This window comes from Bemisia tabaci, chromosome 9, assembly GCF_918797505.1.
Source record: "Bemisia tabaci chromosome 9, PGI_BMITA_v3".
Lineage (NCBI taxonomy): Eukaryota > Metazoa > Arthropoda > Insecta > Hemiptera > Aleyrodidae > Bemisia > Bemisia tabaci.
Genome location: NC_092801.1, coordinates 39,756,392 through 39,779,091, shown reverse-complemented (window position 1 = coordinate 39,779,091; position 22,700 = coordinate 39,756,392). Strand labels below are relative to the sequence as shown.

The 22,700-nt window shown below is 36.1% G+C and overlaps 2 protein-coding genes across 6 annotated transcripts in view; both read right to left on the bottom strand.

Moving 5' to 3' along the window:
- Positions 1-22,700, bottom strand: part of LOC109040515 (uncharacterized) — a 40,251-nt gene that overhangs the window by 1,873 nt on the left and 15,678 nt on the right. The gene's annotated exons all lie outside the window — the stretch shown is intronic.
- LOC109035691 (V-type proton ATPase subunit H-like) lies at positions 2,518-22,682 on the bottom strand. 5 transcript variants are annotated; one of them, XR_011900526.1, is made up of 8 exons: positions 21,067-21,209; positions 19,157-19,361; positions 17,697-17,781; positions 16,055-16,233; positions 14,526-14,753; positions 13,766-13,879; positions 7,419-7,498; positions 6,177-6,374 (listed from the first exon to the last, which is right to left on the bottom strand). XR_011900526.1 is itself a non-coding variant. In XM_072304285.1 (6 exons), exons 2-6 carry the CDS (start codon positions 19,210-19,212, stop codon positions 4,624-4,626), a joined length of 414 nt encoding a protein of 137 aa, XP_072160386.1. In that variant the 5' UTR covers positions 19,213-19,361; positions 21,067-21,209; the 3' UTR covers positions 2,518-4,623. The 5 variants fall into 5 exon arrangements, 2 of the variants coding, with proteins under 2 accessions (XP_072160386.1, XP_072160385.1); XR_011900527.1 differs by lacking the exon at positions 13,766-13,879; XM_072304285.1 differs by lacking the exons at positions 6,177-6,374; positions 13,766-13,879; positions 14,526-14,753 and adding an exon at positions 2,518-4,637.

Genomic DNA, 22,700 nt, shown 5'->3' with positions numbered 1-22,700 from the left:
AAGCAATCTGATACATGTTCCTTAACCAAAATTTCACCTAGAACACGATTCGCGCAACGAAAATTACTGAAACCAACTCCGAACGAAGATATTAACGTTTTTATTTCACACTGGTTACAAGGAATTTGAACTGCCCGCTCACAAGAAACTCAAAGCTTTACGTAAGTCAAATGGCGCACTACAACGGTTTCGGCTAGCTTCTCAATCGAGCAATGTTCATTTCTCACCATGTGTTGTTCAAACTATAAGCAATTTGCTACAGCTGAGCCAAAGCGTCAAGATCGACGTTGCCAGATTTTTATATCGCAAAGACTGTCATGATAACGTTTAGCGCGCGATGTGAATCACGTAGAGCATTGAGTTTTCATGAGCGGATGGTTTGAATTCACGCATCAAGAATCATTAAATATCTTCGTAAGGAGTTGATTTTGGTAATTTTTGCTGTGCGCATCGTGTTCTACGTGAAATTTTGGTCATGAAACATAAATCAGAATGCTAAAATTCGTACTTTGTCTAGCGGTCCATTATGTATTATTTTTTAAAAGAGAACCAATTAAAGTATCTCTTTAAAACTATCTGTGAATAGTTATGAATGAGTATGGGAAATTTACAGAAAATGAAAAAAAAAACTGTACTTGGGCTAGTTTCCTCTAAAAAAAGGGACACAAGAGTGGAGATTAGTAATGTCACAATCAGAGTTACGCATTTTTTGACCTCGGCAATCAATATCTGGTTAGCATGAAGCAAGAAAAGATGTAAATGAAGACCTTTTGCATCAAAGGTACGACTATGAAATGGACCTAAGAAGGTTAGCCTAGAACGAAGCCCTGGCTGCAAGATTAAATGTATTCTTTATTGTATCTGGAATGTTCATCTTTTAATATTATTCTTATCTCGGTTTTTTTATTTTCAATTGTTAACTTAAAGTTGCTTTAAAATTAATTTAGTTGACTCTAATTCTAATTTGTTTCAGTTGATGAAAAGAGGGAGAGAACCCTTCAAGCCATTTTGAATGCCAAAAAGATTAGACAATAAATTAGCGAGTACAAGGACCGTCTTAAAAATGCTAAAGAAACAATCACTAAATTCAAGAATGAAATTGGTAAGCTTTAAAGTGACAAACCATAGCTGAGGCAACTGTAAATAATGAAAAAATTTCCTGTAAATAAAGTTCCTACATTTATATAGATTCAGCTTCCTTAGGATTCTTTTATGTTAATCTTTTCCCCTAATCATCATCAAGGCCTCATTTAAATTCTCTCTGGTATTCCTGCATTGAAGTGAAATTGAGGGGCTTGGAGGTCAAGGCGCATTAGTGCAGTTTTTAAAAGTTGAGATATTAACGATTTCAAGTGAAACTGGTCTTGATGCATATTTTGTGAAAAATTCGCTCCCAAATTCCTATTTTTAAACATCAAAAAGTCAGTTTGATCTTTCTTTCCGCCTTGAGGATCCATGAAATTTCGAAACTTCTAACAAGTACATTTTCAAATAGCAAAAACTGCACTTATGTGCCTTGTACTCCAAGCCCCTCATTTGTCATCATCAAAAATGAATTGATCCCAGGTGTTCAATGGAAACCTCTTAAACTTCTTTCTTCGAAACGAGCAGAATTATATTTTGTAATGGACCAGTAAACAAGGCAAAAATTGAAGCGATCTGATACATGGCTTTTAACCAAAACACGTTAAACACAACTTGCACAAAGGGACTTACTGAAATCAACTCCAAACTAAGATAACAACGTTTTTAGTTTACATTGGTTACAAGAATTTTGAATTCCCCGCTCACAAGAAAAACAATGGTCTACTTGAATCAAATCACACATACCAAAACAGTTTCGGCAGGCTTCTTGATCAAGCCATGTTTCTTCCTGCCTTGTATTGTTCTAGGTGTTAACTACGTGCGACAGCTGAGCCGAAGATCCAAAATCAAGGTTGCCATCTTTTCATACCGCAGAGACTGTTACAGTAATCCCTTACGGCGCAATTTGTCTCAACTAGACTTTAATTTTTCCATGAGCGCAAGGTTTAAATTCACAGAAAAAAGGAAAACAGATTAATTAGAGTTAGTTTCATCAATTTCTGTTGCGCGAATCGTGTTCTAGGTAAAATTCTTGTTACGACATGTATCAGAATGTGTTAATTTGTACCTTCTAAACTGGTCCATTAGTGGACTTGCGGCAAATTATGGATTTACTGATTTTCAACTTAGCATGGCAGCATACCTCTGTGACCGCCCCCTCTTGATCCGCCAATGCTTCAAGTTTTGAAAAGCTCAAAAAGTTAGCGATTAAAACTATTGTCAATTTTTAGTTCAATATAGGTTGATTGAAGCTAACGGGTTTAAAGTTACCCAACAGGGTTAAGTGTGATCAAAATCAACACAATTTCAATTGCATTTTCCTCAATAAATAGTACCTTGCAGAGCCACCCTTCTACAAAATGCTCTTCAATTTTTACTCACCTCCTCTTATCCAAAAAAAAAAAAAAAAAAAAATCGAATTTGGGAAACACAAATTAAGTAAACTTGCATGATTTTTTAACATATAATTTAACATTAACAATATTATATGATACCTCAATAATAAAATTTAACACATCAAAAATACATCATCAACATCTCATAGAATGATCCAACAAAGACAGTGGTAGGTGACATTGCTGTGGAATGAACTTGGGAAAAATAATTATGTGTTGTCATTGTGGCTTGGAGCATGAAGAGATTTTTTTCAATGAACTAGGGCTGTGCGAATAGTGAATTTTCCGAACGAAGCGAATAGCGAATAATTTCGGCAACTATTCGCAAATAAAGAATAATTTGAGTCAATTATTCACAGCTACGTATAGTAAAATGAATAATTGGAAATGACTTTTTTAAGTGTGAAAATCGCGAATATTACAAAAGTCGACAAAAAAAAGGTGACTAATTTTTAAGAATTTTCCATTTGCTCATACGCCTGCACAGAAAACAATGAAATGCTATGATAGTAGCCTAGGCTGTTAAGAATTTGTTCGAAGATCCCTGGATGCTGGCTTGACTGTTCCTGCAGTTATGTATGCATTTCCAGGATTTGAAGGTAACTGCGCGGGCAGTCAAGCTAGTATCGAAGGGTCACTAGACACATTTTAGTATTTTATTTTTTTCGCTGTAAATAAGAATGTGTTTATGAACTTTTTTTTCAATTTCAGAAATTTCTGTGTCTTTCAAACCTTCATTTGGGCTCTTTGCTTATTCCCCCAATCGCGATCGCGCTCGCTGTTCGTAAACTCAGCAAAGTCGGTAAAGATCAAAGGAGATCCGCCGTCCGCGATGTCTCGGGTGGAAGCTGAAGCCCAGGTCCTCGCAACGTTTCATGATTACCACTCGGAAATTCGTTATTTTTGATGGCGCGAATATTTGAAAATTCATTCCTCGTGACAGCGCGAATATTTGAAAATGTCAGTTCAAAAATTCACTATTCGCGACGGCGCGATTATTCGCAATTTTGCGAATAGTGCGCGAGGCAGACGAAGCGAATATTCGCCGAATATTCACGGCGCGAATAGTCGGAATTGCGAATATTCGCACAGCCCTACAATGAACATAAGAATTACATACTAATACTACAGCACAAGAGTTGCTGAAAAAATATAATTAATCTCGTTCATAACAGAGTCATTTTATATGTGAAATCAGCCGCTCATAAGCATTATGGTAAATAGGTTTAGCATCTTACGACTTTAAGTTCCAAACTATTGAAATTTTTTCTTTGATCTTTTGTTTGAGATTAACTGCTAAGGCTTGTGGAGAAAAGCTACTGGTTTTTAAGGGGTCCAGGGGCTGGACAAAACAGCAAAAAAAAAAACAACATCTCTGAACTTTCCTGCGTTTAGTATTTGGTCTGGCCTATTTGACTGGCTTAGAGGTGACCAATTTCAAATAAGATGCAGTTTACAGCGATAAAAAATTTAAGCACAGCTGATTGGCATGGTGCAAAAAGATGAATGCTGCATTAGATTTTTGTAGTTTTTCCCAACACACCCTGTCAATTGTAAAGTTGAGTTGAGGCTAATAAGAATGAAAATATTACAACTATTAAAACTCAGCAACTCTTGAAGAAGTCTCCATCAGTTGAAAGATGCTACTACAGATTTTCAAATTAACCTACTTTGGAGAACTTTCTTATGGAAAAGACTAAAATAGAATTTAGACAAAATATACTCGAAATGGGGAATGGTAAATTGTTTGAGTTCCAACCAATTCATAAACTAACAAAATTGTTTATACGTGTACTTAAATTAAGCGTTCATTGGAGAGACATTTACGATGTTTTCAGAGGCTTTAATTACACCCTCATGCCACTGTTTAATTACAGCTAAAGCGAATTTGAGCTCATGCTTCATGGATGACTTTACTTTAAGACAACAAATCTTAAAAATTTACGTTCAATAAATGAGTTGAGAAAGTGCCACCATCATACTTTTTTAATACATAACTAGTTGCCAAGATATCAGCATGAGTCCCTTTTGAGGAAAAATCATTCTCAAGAAAGAATTAAAAGGGCACCAGAATTGATTGACACCAAATAACAGCAGCATTTGTTCCTCTCCACTATTGGGAGCCAACTTCTTCCAGATAATCTTATGATATTTTACCTAAAAATAAGAAGAGAAGAGAAATAGTTAGAACTCATTCAACAGAAGTTGCTTCAAAAGCAAAAAATTAGGATACCCGTAGCGACCCTGCATGGGGAACCAAAGGTATTCTGACCTGGCTAAATTCAATTATTATTCAATATTATATTCTTTGCGACTTTCTAAGCGCAATGAATTTTTGAACTTAAAATTTCAATATGCCAAGGTCGAGACAAGCGGGGCTGAAAAAATAATTTTTTGGCCTTTTCACAAGTGTTTTCCAATGGAGCTGAGGAATTCCTGGTTTAGGTGTAAAGAGGATACGCCTCACTCTGTTATCATTCGGAAAATTTGACTATTTTGTCTATCTTATCTTCCTGACCAGCAAGGAAACAAAAGCTCTCCTTGAAGACCAGTCGGATGTTTCATCATATCTACTTAATATTGCAAGAAAAAATACAGAAAAATTCACTGTTTGGCCCTGCTTTTCTCGAGCCCAGTACATAGAAGGTTTGAGTTTGAGAGCTTGATGGCGAGATGTTATTCGAGAATCCTTATACGAAGGATCTCGATCTTTAAAAATCAACTATATTATTAGATCTGGAATAATCTTTTTTATTGTTTCAGAAGTTTGACTATTTATTTCATTCTTTTGAATGTATTTTTACTATAGATTAAGTCCAGATATAAGAACAGGATCAATTTGACCTCCTCACAAAATTATTCAAATGAGATTTATAGATATTCCCCTATAAAATACTCTGATCTTATTGATATCGGGATTTTTTGATGGTGAGACGGTGCCCAAGAGGTCGTAAGGAATATTATATCAAAAAACAGAATTTAGCAGATGCTGAGGTACTTGGTTTTCTAGATAGGAGCCCTTTTGACACTGAATTTGGGAGTCAATGTTGAGGTTCTGTTTTGTTCCATTTAGTTTTAGTTGTAAAGACATAACGACGGTGAAAGTCGGCAATCTCATAACTTGATTTGCGACGTCGCAGACTTACTGTCATACTTTATTTTTTAAACGGAAAACTACTCAACGGCAATTCCTTAAAACTGCCGTGATTTTTCTTCTCTGTGCAAAGAGAATTCTGCAAAAACTTTAAGGAATGATGTCAATTTGTTCTCCTTTAAAAAAATAGCATAGAGGCTGAGATTTTCAGACACCGCAAACGAGATATGTGATTGCGGACTTACGCCGTTGATAAGCTTTGAATTGAGTATCGACACCAATACTGACTTTGATGGATCTATACCTCTAGAAGAAAATCAAAGGAAATTAGTGAATGTCTTCACAAAATAATCGATTGATTAATAGAATTGCTTCACTACTTTTGAGGCAGGGAAGTAGATAGCATTTTAAGAGCTCTGAAAAATTTCTTGCAACGTAGGAATAAATGCAAGAACCTAAAAACCTCATTTGAGCTGCATACTCATTTTGAATAAAGATCTATGAAAACAAACTAAAATAGAGGAGAAAGAGGCTAAAAAATATTTACTGGAGGAGAGGAACCTCGAGAAAACATAAGGTCAATTTCAAGAATTTAGGAAAAAACCTGAGGAACTCAGCTGCTCTGTGCCCCTGCCTGCCTTTACTGAATCATTGTCCTCTTCTGCCGTGCTAAGGAAGAACGCAGTATGAACATTCCAGAGTTGCCAAATTTACTTCGATAGAATTATTATTTTTGAGGAATGTTATGAATAGTTTTCCTTTCAATTTTCAGAACCTGTAGATGCAATTACGAATATTATCTGAAAAAATTGGGAGAAAAATTGTCATAAGTTTACCAGAAAATTCGGATTTTATGAAAGGAAATTTGGCAACGCCTGAAGGTTTATGCGGCGTTCTTCCTTAGCACGGCTGTCTTGATGTGTGAGACTACCAATAATTACTAATTAGCCATTAATTCTTCAAGTTCAAAATCCACAACCATCGAGAAGATAATTATTGCATATTACAAGCTGGCCATCAAAATTACTATTTCGGCTAGATTGCCGATTAGCTTTGTCAAATCCGTGCTTCCCTCCTTGATTACAATTCAAAGTGTTGAATGGGTCAGTTGCGCTAGTCTCAGAATTGTATTTTGATGACATCAGATTAGCAAAAAATGACAAGATCTGTCTAAAACCCAAGTTTTCTTTTCCGATACCAGCGGAGATATTCCTCTTCAAATAGCATGGCGTATGACGTCATCCATCACAGTAGTGCATACTATAGTTTCTTCCACCTTGGTTTCATCTATGATTTAAGTAGAGCTACCAATACAAATGTGTACATCACTAATTGATGAATCAAAGGTGGACGGGACCATGGTGTAAGCTACCGCAGTGGATGACATCATACACTGTGTTTTTAAAAGGGCAATATTTCCGTTAATACTGGATGGAAAAACTAAGCATCTGGACATAACTGATTCCTTTTTGCTAATCTATGAGCTGAAACCATCAAAATGCACTCCTGTGACCAGCGCAACTGACCCATTACAAAGGATTCACCTCAATTAGAAATTTTAAATGATGCAATACAAAAAGTCAGCATCATTGACTCATTGTTAAGAGTCAGGGTAATACTTCTGGTAACAAGTCTTCGTTGAAGGCACCAAAATCCATACTCCTAATTAGCAGGCTTTTAGCTAATACAGGTCAATGGACTGCCACATCAGTAAATTTACCCACGTCTATTGATAATAATAGGCAGGAAAAATCTCAGTGTTTAATATGACCGCAGCAAATGATGATCTTCAGATACAAGATTTGATTAATTTCTGAAGCAGTCAAGCTACATAGAGGTCTTACCAGCGAGTACTCCAGCTGCAGATTTTGCTGTAGTAGTTGTTGATCCTTGCTCTTTTTCCAGCTGGCGTCCTAGATACTCCCTGAAATAAAACACAAATAAAAAATTAACGACATAATTAATTAAGAAAATTTTACTCCTTAAGTTTGTACGACAGGTATAATCCTAGACTCCAGTAGCAAAATATTTATATTCGCACGCAATAATCATTTACCATTAACATGGATCTACTGAAAAACTAATACAGTGCTCTCTGTAGTGGATCTCAAGGGACTCGAAGATTCATCTGGTACAGAGAGACACCTACTGGACAGAGAGGGTAATACATGTATTTAATACAGGAAAAGGCGGGTGAATTTATCCTTTGCGGAGTTTTCTCTTACAAAGAAAGAGAATTACAGAAGATTGGGCAAAAAAAGAAAAGGAAAATAGTTGATATGAATGGCAGGTTCTATACCCCACAATTAGCTTAGGTATATCTCTTTTGTTAAGATGTGCATTATGACATGCTCAGTATCCATGCAGCTTTCTTGTGATCACCTGCAAGTGTCACTTATGATTCAAAATGAAAGAAAAAGGAGAGAATAAGAGGGGCCGAAATGATTGAAGGACTGGTCAACATTAAAAGTTGGCTTGCTGGGCATTAAACAACGGGTTAAGGGTTTAAAGTTCTGCACTCAAAGAACACAGAGATGTTCCTTCAAAGAGAAAACTAATAATTGGCTTTAGTTGTTGAGACAATACGGCCACCGCAAATATGAAGTATTTCCTCAAATAGGTACTGGGATCACTATGAATTAATCATTTCCCGAAGCATCGCCATCACTCTCCAGATCACTAAAATGTTGGTGAAGGCCGCTCACAGGACTAATAAAGAGGAGTGGGAAAAGAGAGAAATGCGAAGATTTGAATAGATAAGGGAAGAGCACAAAGTTTTCAGTGAAAGGCGCGTGTTTGAAACTTTGATTTTTGATTGAAAAAGATTTGAAACATAGTTGCCAGGTTGTCTCAACATACTATCCTCTTGCTGAGGTTTTCAAAATAACATTGAACTGAAACAAATTGCTTCAAAGGTTTATAAAATGTTTTATTTTTTCGACACCTAAAGTTGTTAGCCAATTGGTAGAGGGGTGACGACTGTCACGGTTCTAGTGCAGACTCCATTTGCTGTATCTAAAGTTACAATTCTGACCAATCTATCTAATCCAGGGTGACACTTAGCAATTTCTACTACTTACCAGCAGATAGATGGTAAAAATCTGTCATTCACCGTCACTTCTGTCATTGGTCAAAATTAAATGTAATATGACAATATTTCCGGAAAATTGATCAAAATATAAAGTTGAGAACTTTTTTGAGAGAGAAAAAATAGCCAAATGTTATGGTACTAAAAATCAGATACAAATATTTCCTAGGGAAACTACTTAGAATAAACCTCGATTAAGCATAATTTCTGGTTTTGTTAAGTTATGGTAACATTGGAGTACTACTGTATCTTCATGAATTGACGTTTAAAAATTTTGGAGCGTTGATAAAATTTGGAAACTTCCACGAAATTGAGCAATGCCGATTAATAGTGTATAAGTACGTAAATCGATCAGTGTTGAGAAAATTCGGCATTTTCGTGAAATTAGCCAATGTTGATAAAATTTGAAATTTTCTTTAATTTAAAAAAATGTAGTCAACATTTACATTTTCATAAATATTGCAATGTTGGTAAAATTAATTTTTTTTCTTTTATTTATTGGTTAGAAGCGTAGGGGACTACAATGAGTACAAAGTATTAACCCTTGACTTAGAATTCATAAAATTTGACTGCGTTGGCAAAATTTCAGAGCTCCGGTTTTCAAAGCGATGTTGTGGCAGTACGGTTGCAACATGTGTCAACTGTACTGGAACATGTCATAATTTTTCTACCGATAATATAATTTGATATCAGTCCTTGACATCTAAATTATAGTCTATATTAAAGCATGCTGAAGCACAAGAGAATGCATTGAAGTATATCCAAAAGTGCATTGCTCAAATACCTATCAGATATCTAGCTCAAACTTAATGAGACCTAGGTTTTGAGTACCAAAATGCTAGAATAAAAACCAATGAATCTTAGAAAAATCGACATGAGTAAAAAAAATAGGACTGGAGGTATCCGAATAGCCCATTCAAACACAAAAAATAAAAAAAAATATGAATGAGCCATAATTTATTTTCACGAGTGAAAGTAATCAAAATACTTGGTTACAGGTCGTATTTTGCGCTGATGAGGACGACTATTTTGACCATGTTGTGCTTCTTTGACCACAAAAATGCAATACCTTTGGTTTTACTCCATAGCTGAAGATTTAAACCACACTCAATTCATGCAGAGGGCATGTGACATCATCAAAGTGACGGCCATGCATGAATCATTTTTACTCATACATGCAATGTATGCCTTTTTTATGTACATATTCTAGTTTCCCTGCATGTTGCCGAATTCCTTTCAAAAATCGAATTTTTAAAAAAATCTGTATTTATTTTACTTCTGATTTTTCAGAGAAATTTGTACGTAATTTGATTTAAAGTCTAAAAGTTACGAGAAAATATATTCATAGCTTTCCTTAAAAATAAATATTTTCTGAAAGGAACTTTGGCAACATTCGAACACTAATACTGCATTTTCACTCAGCATGGCAGGTGGTCAAGTTGAATTTTCATCCAGATAATAGTTAAATACACAGATCCGATGACTTTTAAAACAGGTTCAGTAAAATTCAGCCCTATTCAGTACCTACATTTAGAAACCTTAGTCATCTTCCGCCCAAAATATCACAAGCCTTATTAACGCTTAGAGGGTGTGTTGCCGGACAATTCAATATTGTTTTAATTTTGCTTTAAAACTTTTGCGCATACTTTCATAAAACAGAAATTATTCTTGATGGCGGAAGAAATATTGGGTAAAATTTTCAAGTGATTCTGTTGATCAGTTTTTCCGTAAAAGATTGAAAAGTTTAAGATTTGGCAACATGGTACCTAAGCACAATTGACGCTTGTAATACTTGAGCCAGAAGATGAGGATAAGACTATAACTTAGCAGTGGATGGTGACAAATGATAAAGAGTTTTGGGCAGATACCGACGATTCTCCTCAGGCACACACAGCATCGAAAGCTTGACGCACTATGATGTCATTCTTTCATCCATGTTAATCAGGTGAGTTTTTCTCATTTTTTTCATACATATTTCATGTGGTTTTAAATGTTTTTAGGCGTTTTTTAATCTTACGGCGTTTTCAGTATCCAGCACAAGCTCCCACCATGATTTATCGGTGATCAAAATATTACTGTAGGTAAAACTTCTGGATTTTGTTAAAACGAAGAATAAGATAGAGCAGGTAAAAGTTATTCATTCATCATTTGACTGATTCAGATAATTTTAACTTCATATGGGACAGGGTTCTATGAAACTGATCCAAGCCTATCCTTTCTTATTAAACATTTGAGAGGATGTGAAAGGGCTGCCTGTGCTCAGAAAATTAAAAATTTGAGGGTTTCAAAAGAGTAAAAAGGGCTTTTTTTTATGCGGATCGCAGTGGATCACGATGAACATCGGTATTTTTTTTATTCCGTTCCTCAGCCGTGATCCAAGCGTTCCAGGTGGATCAGGGTGGAACGCTGGATCGCTCTTCCGAGGTGGGGCAAGCTTGCGATCCACTGTGATCCTAACCTAATGCAAGGAAGTCGCCGTCTCCAACAAATCAAAACTGTCTCTGATCAAAACAATAATAAATCAGACCAAATTCCAAGTTTGGATTTTTTTGATCACTTGGAACACTTTGGATCGGTCCGGATCGCTCAGGATTCCGATCCAGTGCGTTCCACTGCGATCCACCCTGATCCACGATAAAAAAAAGCCCTAAAGCAACAATGGAAACACAATAAAAACACAAAAACAGGGTCCTGAAAGGGGAAGGGGCTAAAACACCAGTTGCACCATCAAAAAATCATTGAAAAATACAAGCCTCGAACAAATTACTGCAAAAAAATATTGAGGAGCTGTAAAAGTCGAGGTGAAGGAAGTAAAATTTTCTCTAATTTATGGTTTGGCAGGGTGTCTACTGAGGTCCACAAAAAAAAAATAAGTACTTTTGAAGTACTTTTTAGGTACTTAAGGAAAAATTTAAGTACCTTGCTTTGGAGAAAAATTAAGTACTTTTTAAGTACCTTTTCGCGACACATCGCAATTCTTCGATTTTGGCACTGCCGCACGCTTTACTTCGGCTATTCCCGTGGCTTTTTCAGCTGTTTCCGTCAAATCGAGGGAAATGCCTTGTTCCGCTCCTCTACAACAACCGCGTTCTTACAGGCTGACATTGTACTAATACGCCTGACGGCCAACGCACAGAGGGTTGCATAACTATAAGGCGATTGAACTGAACGCGCAGCGCAAAATGCGAAAAATTACGGACCCTTGGCGAGATTTACGTACTTTTAAGGTACTTACGAAATGCGTACTTTTCCCGGACATTCCGGACTGGTAGACACCCTGTTTGGGTTCAATTTCTTCAAATAAGTTGGTTCCTCATTATTTTAATGTCTATGCAATATTTTCTTTGAATTCGCTCAAGAAATACAATTTCCTCAAATGATGTTTCGTTTTAGAAAAAAAATTAATAAATTGGGTTGCCAGTAGTGAAAGCTTGAAAAACAGACAATTTTGGACACTCTTAATAAACTCAAGTACAAACTGCATAAGACAATAAACTGTGAGTAAAAGGGGCTAGAAATTTTATATTTCATTGAATATTTATAAAATCGGTTGAGTAAAATATTTCGAACAAAGTTTTGAGGTACTGAAAACGGGTGAGAAAACAGCATTGAGAATTTTCTTAGTTGCACATATCACAGCAAAATTTGAAAAAGAATGCATTCATAGCAATCATTCCATTGTTAATTCATTTAAATAATTTGCACGTGCTATCATAATTCAAGAACATGGCTATTGTAGCTGGCATTGATCACTAATCTACAAAATTCAAACGTTGCTACAGGACATTGCTTAGTTACCATTAGAAATACACACTGAGCAATTACTGTAAAGTCATGGAATGGAATCAACTGATGGCCTAACAAAAGAAAACAAATCAAAATTAAAAATCTCATTAGAAACCACTTCAAGTTTAAGGTATAGCATAAAATAATCAAAAAGAGTTGTATACGTCAACAAGAAAGCAGAAGTATTCAGACAGTCGTTCAAATAATTTTTTGGTTGCAGATTATTCATAATAATCAACAATTATTTTCTTCTTGTTGCAGTCTCAGTGCAAATTTACTGTATACCTATCCAGAAAATAACTTGTAAAAATATTAACATTGATACCAACAGTTGCTTGCAATGTAAAAAGCTTTGATCAAAAGAGCATGAAATAGGAAATGATAGAGAGAGGGAGGGAAGCAGGAGAAAGGAAGAAAATTTTATACTTTCCTTTTCTTAGAAACTATCAATGCTAGAATATAAGAGGGTCATCCAAAACGCAAATATTAATTTATACCTTTCAAAGTAAAAAAGATGACTCAAATCGGTAACAAAGTGTTCAAATCAGAGACATTCTTCACTTTAAAACTCTCCTAAGATTTTGACAATTGATCAATATAGTTCCCAGAAAAGACTACATGTAATGGAATGGATACAGAAAGACCATCATTTCTTGGCATAGCAACCCTTCAGTCTAATGTTAAGCTCTATACAGTAAAACCTCCATCGGATTTTACAGGACTGACGAATTTATACATTAAATTGCAAAATCCGTTGATTCGAATTACTTGAAGTCCTAGGAGGGACCAAAAGAGCAATCTGATAAACTGAAGTTTTAATGTACCTTGTTGAGAAGCTGACAGAGTGCCCATCTGCTTCAATATCCATCTATAATTGATAGCTTCCAAGAGGAAATAAAATAAAATCCTTTAAAATACATTTTCATATTCTACTCAAGGCTTAGATGTACACTTCAAGGCAGAGAGTATACTAAAAAAAATAGTGTACTTTCTTCGGAAAAAAAATACACTAAAAACTAAAAATAGACAAAAGGAAATTTTACGATAAAATACATGGCATTTCTTTGAATAATTTTACTTCCGATTCCTTTGTCAGAAGTCTATTCTTAAAAAATTCAAGATTCAGTGACATCAGTCAAATAAAATTAGGTTGATTAAAAAATGACCGATCGAAAAGTTCTACATCAAGCAAATCATTCTACTTCAGTGGACAAAACCTAAATTACCAAACCCATGAGCGCCGCAATTGTTCGCCAGATAAACATAGCTCTAGAGATAAGTAACTGATAGATGGAAGAAGTAGAGAGAGGAACTTACCAGTTGAGAACCATTAACTTTTGAACAGCCAACAGAGCTTCATAATGAACATTGGGATCTTCGTGAGATAAAAGTTGCATCGCAAGTTGTTTTCCTCCTAACTGTTCAATGACACTGTAAGATAAAAACAATGAAAACTATACAGAGAGAGGTTGTGAAAGCTAGAGAAAGTAGAATAGTCTGATGTAAGCATTACCACGTATAACACGTGCTGTCGGAAGTATATAATCTGGTAAATGATGCCTCTATCTATGTTCAGTGGTAAATGTTGTTGAGCATTTCAACATCAGCTATAAAATCACACACCCGATTCCAAAATTTTAAGATGTAGATCATTCCAAGCACTGAGCAAGCAAAATCATTACTCTCCTGAACCAGGCCTTTGACCTTCCAGAAGTTAGAAGAGTGATTCCGTTCTGCCTTTCTTATAGAGGGCTGTTACCTCCTAGAAGTCACCGGTGATCATTACAGCGTTTGATCAGCTAGGCAGTTACCAAAGAGTACATCCAGTCTTCAATTACATAAACTCTAAGCTCACTCACTTTTTATAGACTAAAGGACAATTGTTACGGAGCTGCACGCTCCATCTTCAGGTTCATCACGACTGATCCTTGTTGATTAACCCCAGCAGTCCATCCTCAATTTAATCGAAAATGTCATTCGTCAAACGGTAAGAATGTCAGAGCATGTAAACCAAAACTTCTCCGAAGAATTGTTTTTAAATCTTGATTTAATTTAAAAATTGTCAATTATTACTTACTGTTTGCCTCGCGAATAGTGACGGACGTATTCACCAACATCAAAGGATGCAACGCTGAACACCAAAGCATCCTTGGAAGTATCAAGTAAAAAGACCAGACAGCAAAGAAGCTCATAGTTGCGCTCATTCAAACGTGCTGCATTTTCTCTCCAGAACTGAGCAGACCGGTGGACTAGAGACCTCTCTAGTCACCCACATTTTACTTCAGTGGCATATTCATCAAAAGAACTATAAGTAAAAATGAAAAAAATTATTTCAAATTGCATTATTTACTTTCTTGATGATAAATACTAGAGTACCTATATAGCGAGAGTATGGACAGATTGCTTCATGGAGGGCTTAGGGCCCAAAAGTGCAGCCACCCTTTTAACCAACTTCTAACACACAAAATTTCACTGCCAGTCTGCAGATTTCAATTCTAACCAAGATGGCTAAGAATGTACATAAATGAGCGTTCTTCCGCAAAAATGAGTAAATTTGTGCAAAAACTAAGTCAAATACGTGCTTTATAAACGATCGTTTGTAACAATTGTATTGGTAAATCGCTCTGGATAATTGAAATTCATAGGTTGGCTGCATTTCTGGGCCCTAACTTTATTCGCGGAGGCATCGGTGAAGGCCTGATGGATTTCCGGAGTTTCGCATCAGTCTATACTCTCGCTATATAGGTACTCTAATAAATACCACACACACTACAGACAATGGTCTTCCAAAGATACATCGTAAATTATCACTCTTTTGGGTGGAGAAAATGTCATTAAGAGACTTCGTACTTCAATTTAGTGATATATGAGCTACTCTATTATACTAAGGAGAAACACCGTATGAATATTCGAGAGTTGCCAAATTTCCTTCGATTAAATGTTCATATTTGAGAAGATTTATGAATATTGTCTCTTAGAATTTGCAGATAACTGAGGTCCGATTGCGGATAAATCTCTCTGAAAAATTGGAGAAAAAATATTCACATATTTCTTTGTATTCTATTAAAGGAGCTTTGGCGATGGCTGATGGCTCCTACAGCATACTTCTTTAACACGGTAGTATTTTTTGCCTCCATTCTTAGCAGATGATAACTTCGGAATAACCTGTTGAACATTTACAAAGCAAGTTTGTTGATCTACATCATATTTCAACAGATTATTCACTGATTTCATGAATCATCATTAGGCAAAAAGAAATTAATGATTCCCAAAATGACTTTTTCTCTTTGGGAGGATGGAGAGTGCAACATCTCTAAAAATGTTGTCTCTGGCTTAACCCTAGCTTCACTGACCGTTGTTACACACATGGGTTATCAAACCGGACTTTTTTGAACCCACATTTAAAATACATAAATTTTACAGGCTGTACTACAATTGTTAATTTTTTCCGAGGTGCTTCACCACAGGGATACACTTTTCCTCACCCGTTGTTCTCCTTCAAGATGTGGTGTATGCAACCACTAGGTAGAAAGACCAGTAAATACACCCACTCACTTGTAGGATGCCGAGTACTATAGTGGGAGAGAAAATAGAGTTACCACATACCTTAAATCTTGAACGGATGCCTGCAATTTTTCGTTGAGAAACTGAACATCTTCTACAATGTCTTCATCATCGAGTTTGTGTTGCTCCAAAATACTCAGCTGCTTTAATACTTTACTCTGTACCATTGCAATACAATGTTCCTTTGCAATGTTCGGCTCTTCTGGTTTTTCGATTAAGTTCTAAAAAGCGAACAAAGCAAGAAAAAAAAAAGAAACTATTAATCATCTCTGGACAGGAAAACACACCTTCAAGTTGTTTAGGCCATATTGTTTGTTCTTCAAAAAACAATGAGTTGACACTCTAGGTTTTTGACAATTTTTTTATTGGGGGAAGGAGGGGGGGGGGGGGTTGTTCATCTTTCACCAAGTTGAGGGATATCTCAAAAGTCATGTCACCAACCTCCGCAAATAAAGCCAGCAAATGTGGATTATGGAAGCTTGAAAATCACTTCATTGGCTTTGAAATGCTACTTGGTTGAGCTCTTTTGGTCAGAAACTCACTGATTTATGGCAATTTTTAGGTAACATGTTCGATTTAGCGGGGGTTGACCGTATATAGAAATTTTCTGTTACTTGCAACATCTGGAGGTAGAGTTTCCCAGTTTGTTGATTATACTTTCCTGGATACCTTGTAAGAAAAAATAAGAGAGTCAATCAAAACACTGCATGAGACCGACTGATCATTTGCAATAACACACTAATGTAAAAATTCCCTGACTTTAAAATGACAACCGCAGTGAGACCAATCCAGAATCATCCTATTATGGAATGACCCCAACTAACCCTAACTTGGCTAATTCCATTCAATTCACAGGCGATTCCATTTGGAGGGAAAGAGACAGAAAGCACAAGAGCAAATTATTTTTTAGCCTGCACCACCAACATTCCTATGACAAGTAGACGTCAATTTTTACGACATGCAGGCAAAAAAATTGCTGAACTCGAATCAACGAACTTTTTCCCCTCTTGTTTTTACTTCCTCAACTTCTTACATTTAAGAGGTGAGGGAAAGAAATACTGATTACTTTCCACCTTACATTGACACAAACAATCCATATCTGAACTTCTGCCGATTTTCACAAAGAGGTATTATATGCATCTCCCATGAGAATTGGACCCAGAGCGGAATCTTGTCATACCCTCACCTTTTGTAAAGGAAGGTTACAGAAGTTCAATAATGGCGGAGCTTTTGATCCAGCCCCCAAGAAAAGGGGGGTCAAAGAAAAATCAACTTTTCGACATAACTTTTGAACGGTTGCAGATATCGAGTGGCAGAATCGGTTTTAATGGCGATTAGGAGTTGCAGAGCGCTATGGTACACTGGGTTAGTGGCATAATATAGATATACTTGTTCAAACTATTTGTAAATTAACCGAAGATGATGTCAGTGATAATCAAGATTTTGAAATTTTTTGCTTCCATTAAGTTAAGAATCAATTTTTTTTATTTTTACTCACTCTTCATGTTTTCTGTAAAAACATTAATAGTCTGTGATGCTGAATGACTCTAATTAAATTAACTAACTAACTATCTGCAATCATTCTTAAAATATGATCAAGCAGGCATCAATGCTTTGAATGCACCCTCTGCGCAAGTGTGTAGGGCCGGCATGAAAGAATGGATGGGTATAAAAACCAACTTACCCTGAATACAGCCAAGATGATGCGGGTAACTTCTTCTCTCACAGAGTCACTGAGAATATCTGCTAGGATTGGAATGACGCCTAATCTGTGAATTTAAGAGCAACCAGAATTATGTTAGAGTGAAGGAAAAAAAATAGAGGTAGCTTCATTTTCTTTTTGTCTTCTCTTACTACGCATGAACTTTTCTCTCAACCAGACTACACGATCAAATCATTTCCTTGTTAATCCCTTGATATTAGACTGACAGAGAACATTTTCCTCATTGTATACGGCCTGGAAAAGTTCTAAATTTAGTAACAATACCATACAGGACAGCAATTTGTTTAATACATTGAAATTATACTAATTAGTAACATATTAAACATTCATCCATATTCTAGGGAAGGGTTTCTGATTTATAATGAACCGCTCCCGCCTTTAAACTTGTTCTTTTTCAACTGGTCTTCTAGCCTGATATTTGAGTTAGAGGTACCATTAGGGTGCGGCTTATTTCCGTCATGGAGGAAAATCGACGAGGTCCGGGTGGCAATCGGTTAGATCTATGAAAATAATAGGCTGTAGAAAATTTGAGCCAATTTGAAGCTTTTTTAAAAAATGCTCAAAGGGATAAAAAATATGGGTAAAATTACATTGGTTTGAATGGGCGGAAAAACGCCTGATCAGCGAAAATGCGTTTTACGGATCTAATATGCGCTTAAATGAAGAAAACCTGACCAGCTCTAAGAGAAGCATCCAGGGGCCCTTTCAAAACGGGAAAATCACACTTTTGACCCATGGGTGACGGTAGGGGAGATCACTCAAGTGCAAGATAAAATATATACACCAATTTCATTCTAGGCTCGAGAAATAGTATGAGGCAACATTGTAAAGGGCCAAGTATAGTTCTAAAGGGCTGAAACAACTTTTATACAGTATTTCTCATCAAGTTGTGAGATACATTTGCCTCTTCAACTTCGGAACACTTATTTTGAGTTTGATCTGAAAGTCTCAAAAGCGATCACTTAGCTGTGGGCGCAGCGCCTCAAAACCAGCTACGTCATGACCCCGCTGTCCCCACTCATGGATCAAAAGTGTGATTTTCTCGTTTCCAATGGGCCCCTGGATGCCTCTCTAAGAGCTGGACAGGTTTTCTTCATTTCAGCGCATTTTAGATCCAAGAAATGCATTTTCGCAGATCAGGCGTTTTTCCGCCCATTCAAACCAATGTAATTTTGCCCATGGTTTTAATCCCTTTGAGCATCATCTAAAAAAGCTTCAAATTGGCTCAAATTTTATACAGCCTATTATTTTCATAGACAGAGCCGATTGTCACCCGGACTTCCTACATGACGGTCCCTAGCGAGGAATTAAAAACATTTATGGCATGATAAGGCTATCTGACCTGGTATTTCAACAATTTAAAAACAAAATTCTTCTTCAACAGACAATTAACACTTTTAGACTTATTTGTATATACTCACTTGTTCATTTTTTGAGCAAATTTAGGGTTGAAAGGCAGTAACCGAAGACAGAACATAAGTTGGTACTGAATTTGGAAATTTACTTGTCCGGAGGCAAGGACTTTCAACAATGTTGAAGGCCCTCCAACTTTGATGAAAGCCAAACGATATTCATCGTGACGAAGAACTACTTGCAAGCATCTTCCGACAAAAAGAAGTCCTCTCCCTAAAAGATAACAAATTTGATGAAATCAGTAAACGCATCCTGAAGACGTCAGATCAAGATTGAACTGAGGCCCACTGTAAAGTGCCCACTGATAGTACCTAGGGCATACTTAAATGAGAAGGGTGTGGATTAAGAAGTTTAAGAAAAATTCTATCTGTTTCAGGAAGAGATGGGATTTTTTAATGCAAGTTCAAATATTAAAAGGTGACTTTTCCAGCAGATTCACTCATTTTCTTTTGCTTGAAAAGTTTACTTTGAAAATTAAGTCGGACTTTTCCAGATCATCACATTTGAGGATTTAGGTGGAAAAACGGCATGAGTCAGAAAATAGCGGTTTGAGAAAACGAAGGTTGAATATTTTAAGACATGATTCCTAGAGTACCTGTATACTGAGAGTATGGACAGCTTGCTTCATGGAGGGTTTAGGGCCCAAACGGGTAGCCAGCTCTTTAACACACAAAATTTCACTGCCAATCTTCAGATTACAATTCAAATCAAGATGGCAAAGAATGTTCATAAATGTGCGTTCTTCAAAAATTAGTAAATTTATGCAAAAACTATGTCAAATACATATGCAAACAACAGGTTGTGACAATTATAATAATAAATCGTTCTGGATGTATGTAATTCATAGGTTGGCTGCCCTTTTGGGCCCTAACCTTGTTTGCGCAGGCATCGGTGAAGGCCTGATGGATTTAATTTCCTGAGTTTCACACCTGTCTATACTCTTGCTGTACAGGTACTCTAATGATTACCAGCTATATACTAAAGATTTTGAGATCATGGGTTTGACAAAAATGATAGATCAAACCCTCATTTAGAGGTTGGTACCATTGCATTTACTGAAATACAGTATTTGACATATTTAAAATGAGATTTACAAAAGCGCTACAGAAGTCGTTTTTCAAGAGAACTACAGGCTATCAAGGAAAGGGAACTACTAAAAGATTATTATTTTTTTTAAAAAAAAGCATATTTATGTTGAAAAAGTTTATAAGCCCCCTCAGTACATGTCTAGGAGTAAAGGGGACAAAATTAAGAAGGGCCAGCTCCACTGAGTTCATCAATCGAGACATCATGAATCTTCAGCCTCACATTCGCTTTCACCATCGCTGCTTGTGAGAAGGGTCTCTTCCTCAGCTATAATGGGGTCGTGCATTGAAAAAACCTTAAAAGACCAGCCAATTTTCAGCTATGTGGAGAATTTGTACAGAAATTTTGACAGATAACAGTCATGACCTAGATGATTATTGTCACAGAATCGTAACCTTGCAAAAAAAAAAAAAATCCTGTAACTTGCTCAAATCTTGAAATACTGTCATGAAATTTGGTGCAGTAGTGCCTTATGGTATGCTGTATGGAAATATCAGTTTTCCAGAAGAACAACCTGCGCTCCCCCACACCATTGTGCCACCTAGCTCCTTATTTATTTTATGTTATATCGTAGGAAATTAGCAATCACAGGAAATAAGCAATCATCAACAATCAGCATCGAGTGATGCAATTTTAAAAAAGTGATGTCTTTTTTTTCTCTCTCTTTTCTCATCAAAAATTTTGCTAAGAAGTAGAGACCGCCGGATCATGTGGCAAAGGCAAGATGCTTTAGAACTTTTTGCACCTGCAGAAACAGAATTCTGAGGACAACAGATGCATTACTGAATTAATTAGAAGTAATAGCAGAAAATCATTGATCCATTTAACTTACACTCAATTTTAATTGTCCATTCAACCGATTCAGGTAAAAGTGAAATCAGAGCTGTCAAGTAAATTGGCAGATGGGTTCCAACAGGCAATCTTGGCGATTATTCTGGCAGACATATTCACAATGAATCCATCAGATCCATTTAACAAGTTCAAAAACTGACCGCAAATAGGTTCTCGCTTCTTAGCACAATACTCGGCAAATATTTCAACTCTTGACCTGTCCTCCTGGATTTTAAAATACAGAAAATGTTAATTATTAATTATAATAGAGCACACTTCACATCAACTGAGAAAACCAGTTTTCTAATGCAACACTCTGAATTTGAAATTAATTTCTTGAGCCTGCAACAATTTAGGAGAGATCTCTAACAGGTTTTGAACTAAAATATAAGAAAAAAAGAACAGAAAAAATATGAGCTGTTTGTCCTAAAAAATTATTCCAGTTCTCATTGACTAACAAAAAAATGTTACTTGATGAAAAATATTTATAACTCATACCTGAGACAAATCTATGGAGGCCAGTTTGTACTCAAGTTATAGACTGTAAAATTATGTGAACACAATTTAGTTTTGTAGTACATGGCACTTGCATTCGTAAGTGGTGAAACTTTCACCGCCTGCAAGTCCATGCACAGACAAATAATATCCTTTCGAAGGGCTCGAGACTTGTCAGAGTCTTTTTCGATTCTGGCTCTGTCTTTATCCAGAATGTGTTGTTCCCATTCTTTTTGGGACACATTTCCTGACTTATGACCTACACATTTATTGCACTGGTCTTTTTTAGGCGAAAAAATACTCAAATTTAACTGATGAAATACCTGGCAGAAAAAAGTTCTACTGACAGCAGACTTATTCTGTTCCGCTGCAAAAGCTTTGTACGTTTCATACAAATCAGTTTTATTTTTCCACCTTTCTTCAAGATAAAGCTTTTTTGTATCTTTTCTACAATAATGGGATGGTAGTTTTTGCAGCATATCAAACCACTGTAGCAAAAAACATTTTTTTTCCGTTACTCTCTCCTCTGGCTCATCAAGATCTTCTTCATCTGAATCTCTACCTTCATTCATTGGTACAGTCGCATTATTAAATTCATCATCTGTACCTTCATCGTGGGGAAGGCATTTTTTCTTTGCCCAAGTGTGGACTGTCCATTCTTTCAAGCACAAAGTTGTGCAGAAAAACTGCTTACATACTTCTACTTGTTCACCTGAAAGATTTAAAAAGTAATGGAAAGAGTAGTTCCTCCTAGAATTTCCTTCCTTCTTTTCTTTGGGTTTTCTGACTTCGACGTGGGAACAGACAAAAACTTGTTTCTCTTTCCATGAGAGATCCCAAAAGTTTTGAAAAAGATCTGATCTCTCCATTTCTGTGAATTGGTTACAAAATCGTTTGTTGCTGGCTGCGCATATCTTTGACACACACCGTGGTCCTAGTTTCTTTTCTCTTCTTTTTATTATGACTGTTTTTCCACTCTTCTTGTGCAGACTTTTGTAACTTTTTCCCAGCATTCTATTTAATTGTTTTATATTTTTCGCCCAAGTTTCGGGGCGAGATGTATTGTTTCTTGATCTTTTAGGATTTAAACTGAAAAAATCATTTGCTAGCCGATTTTCTTTATAGTCATACCTGCTTCTT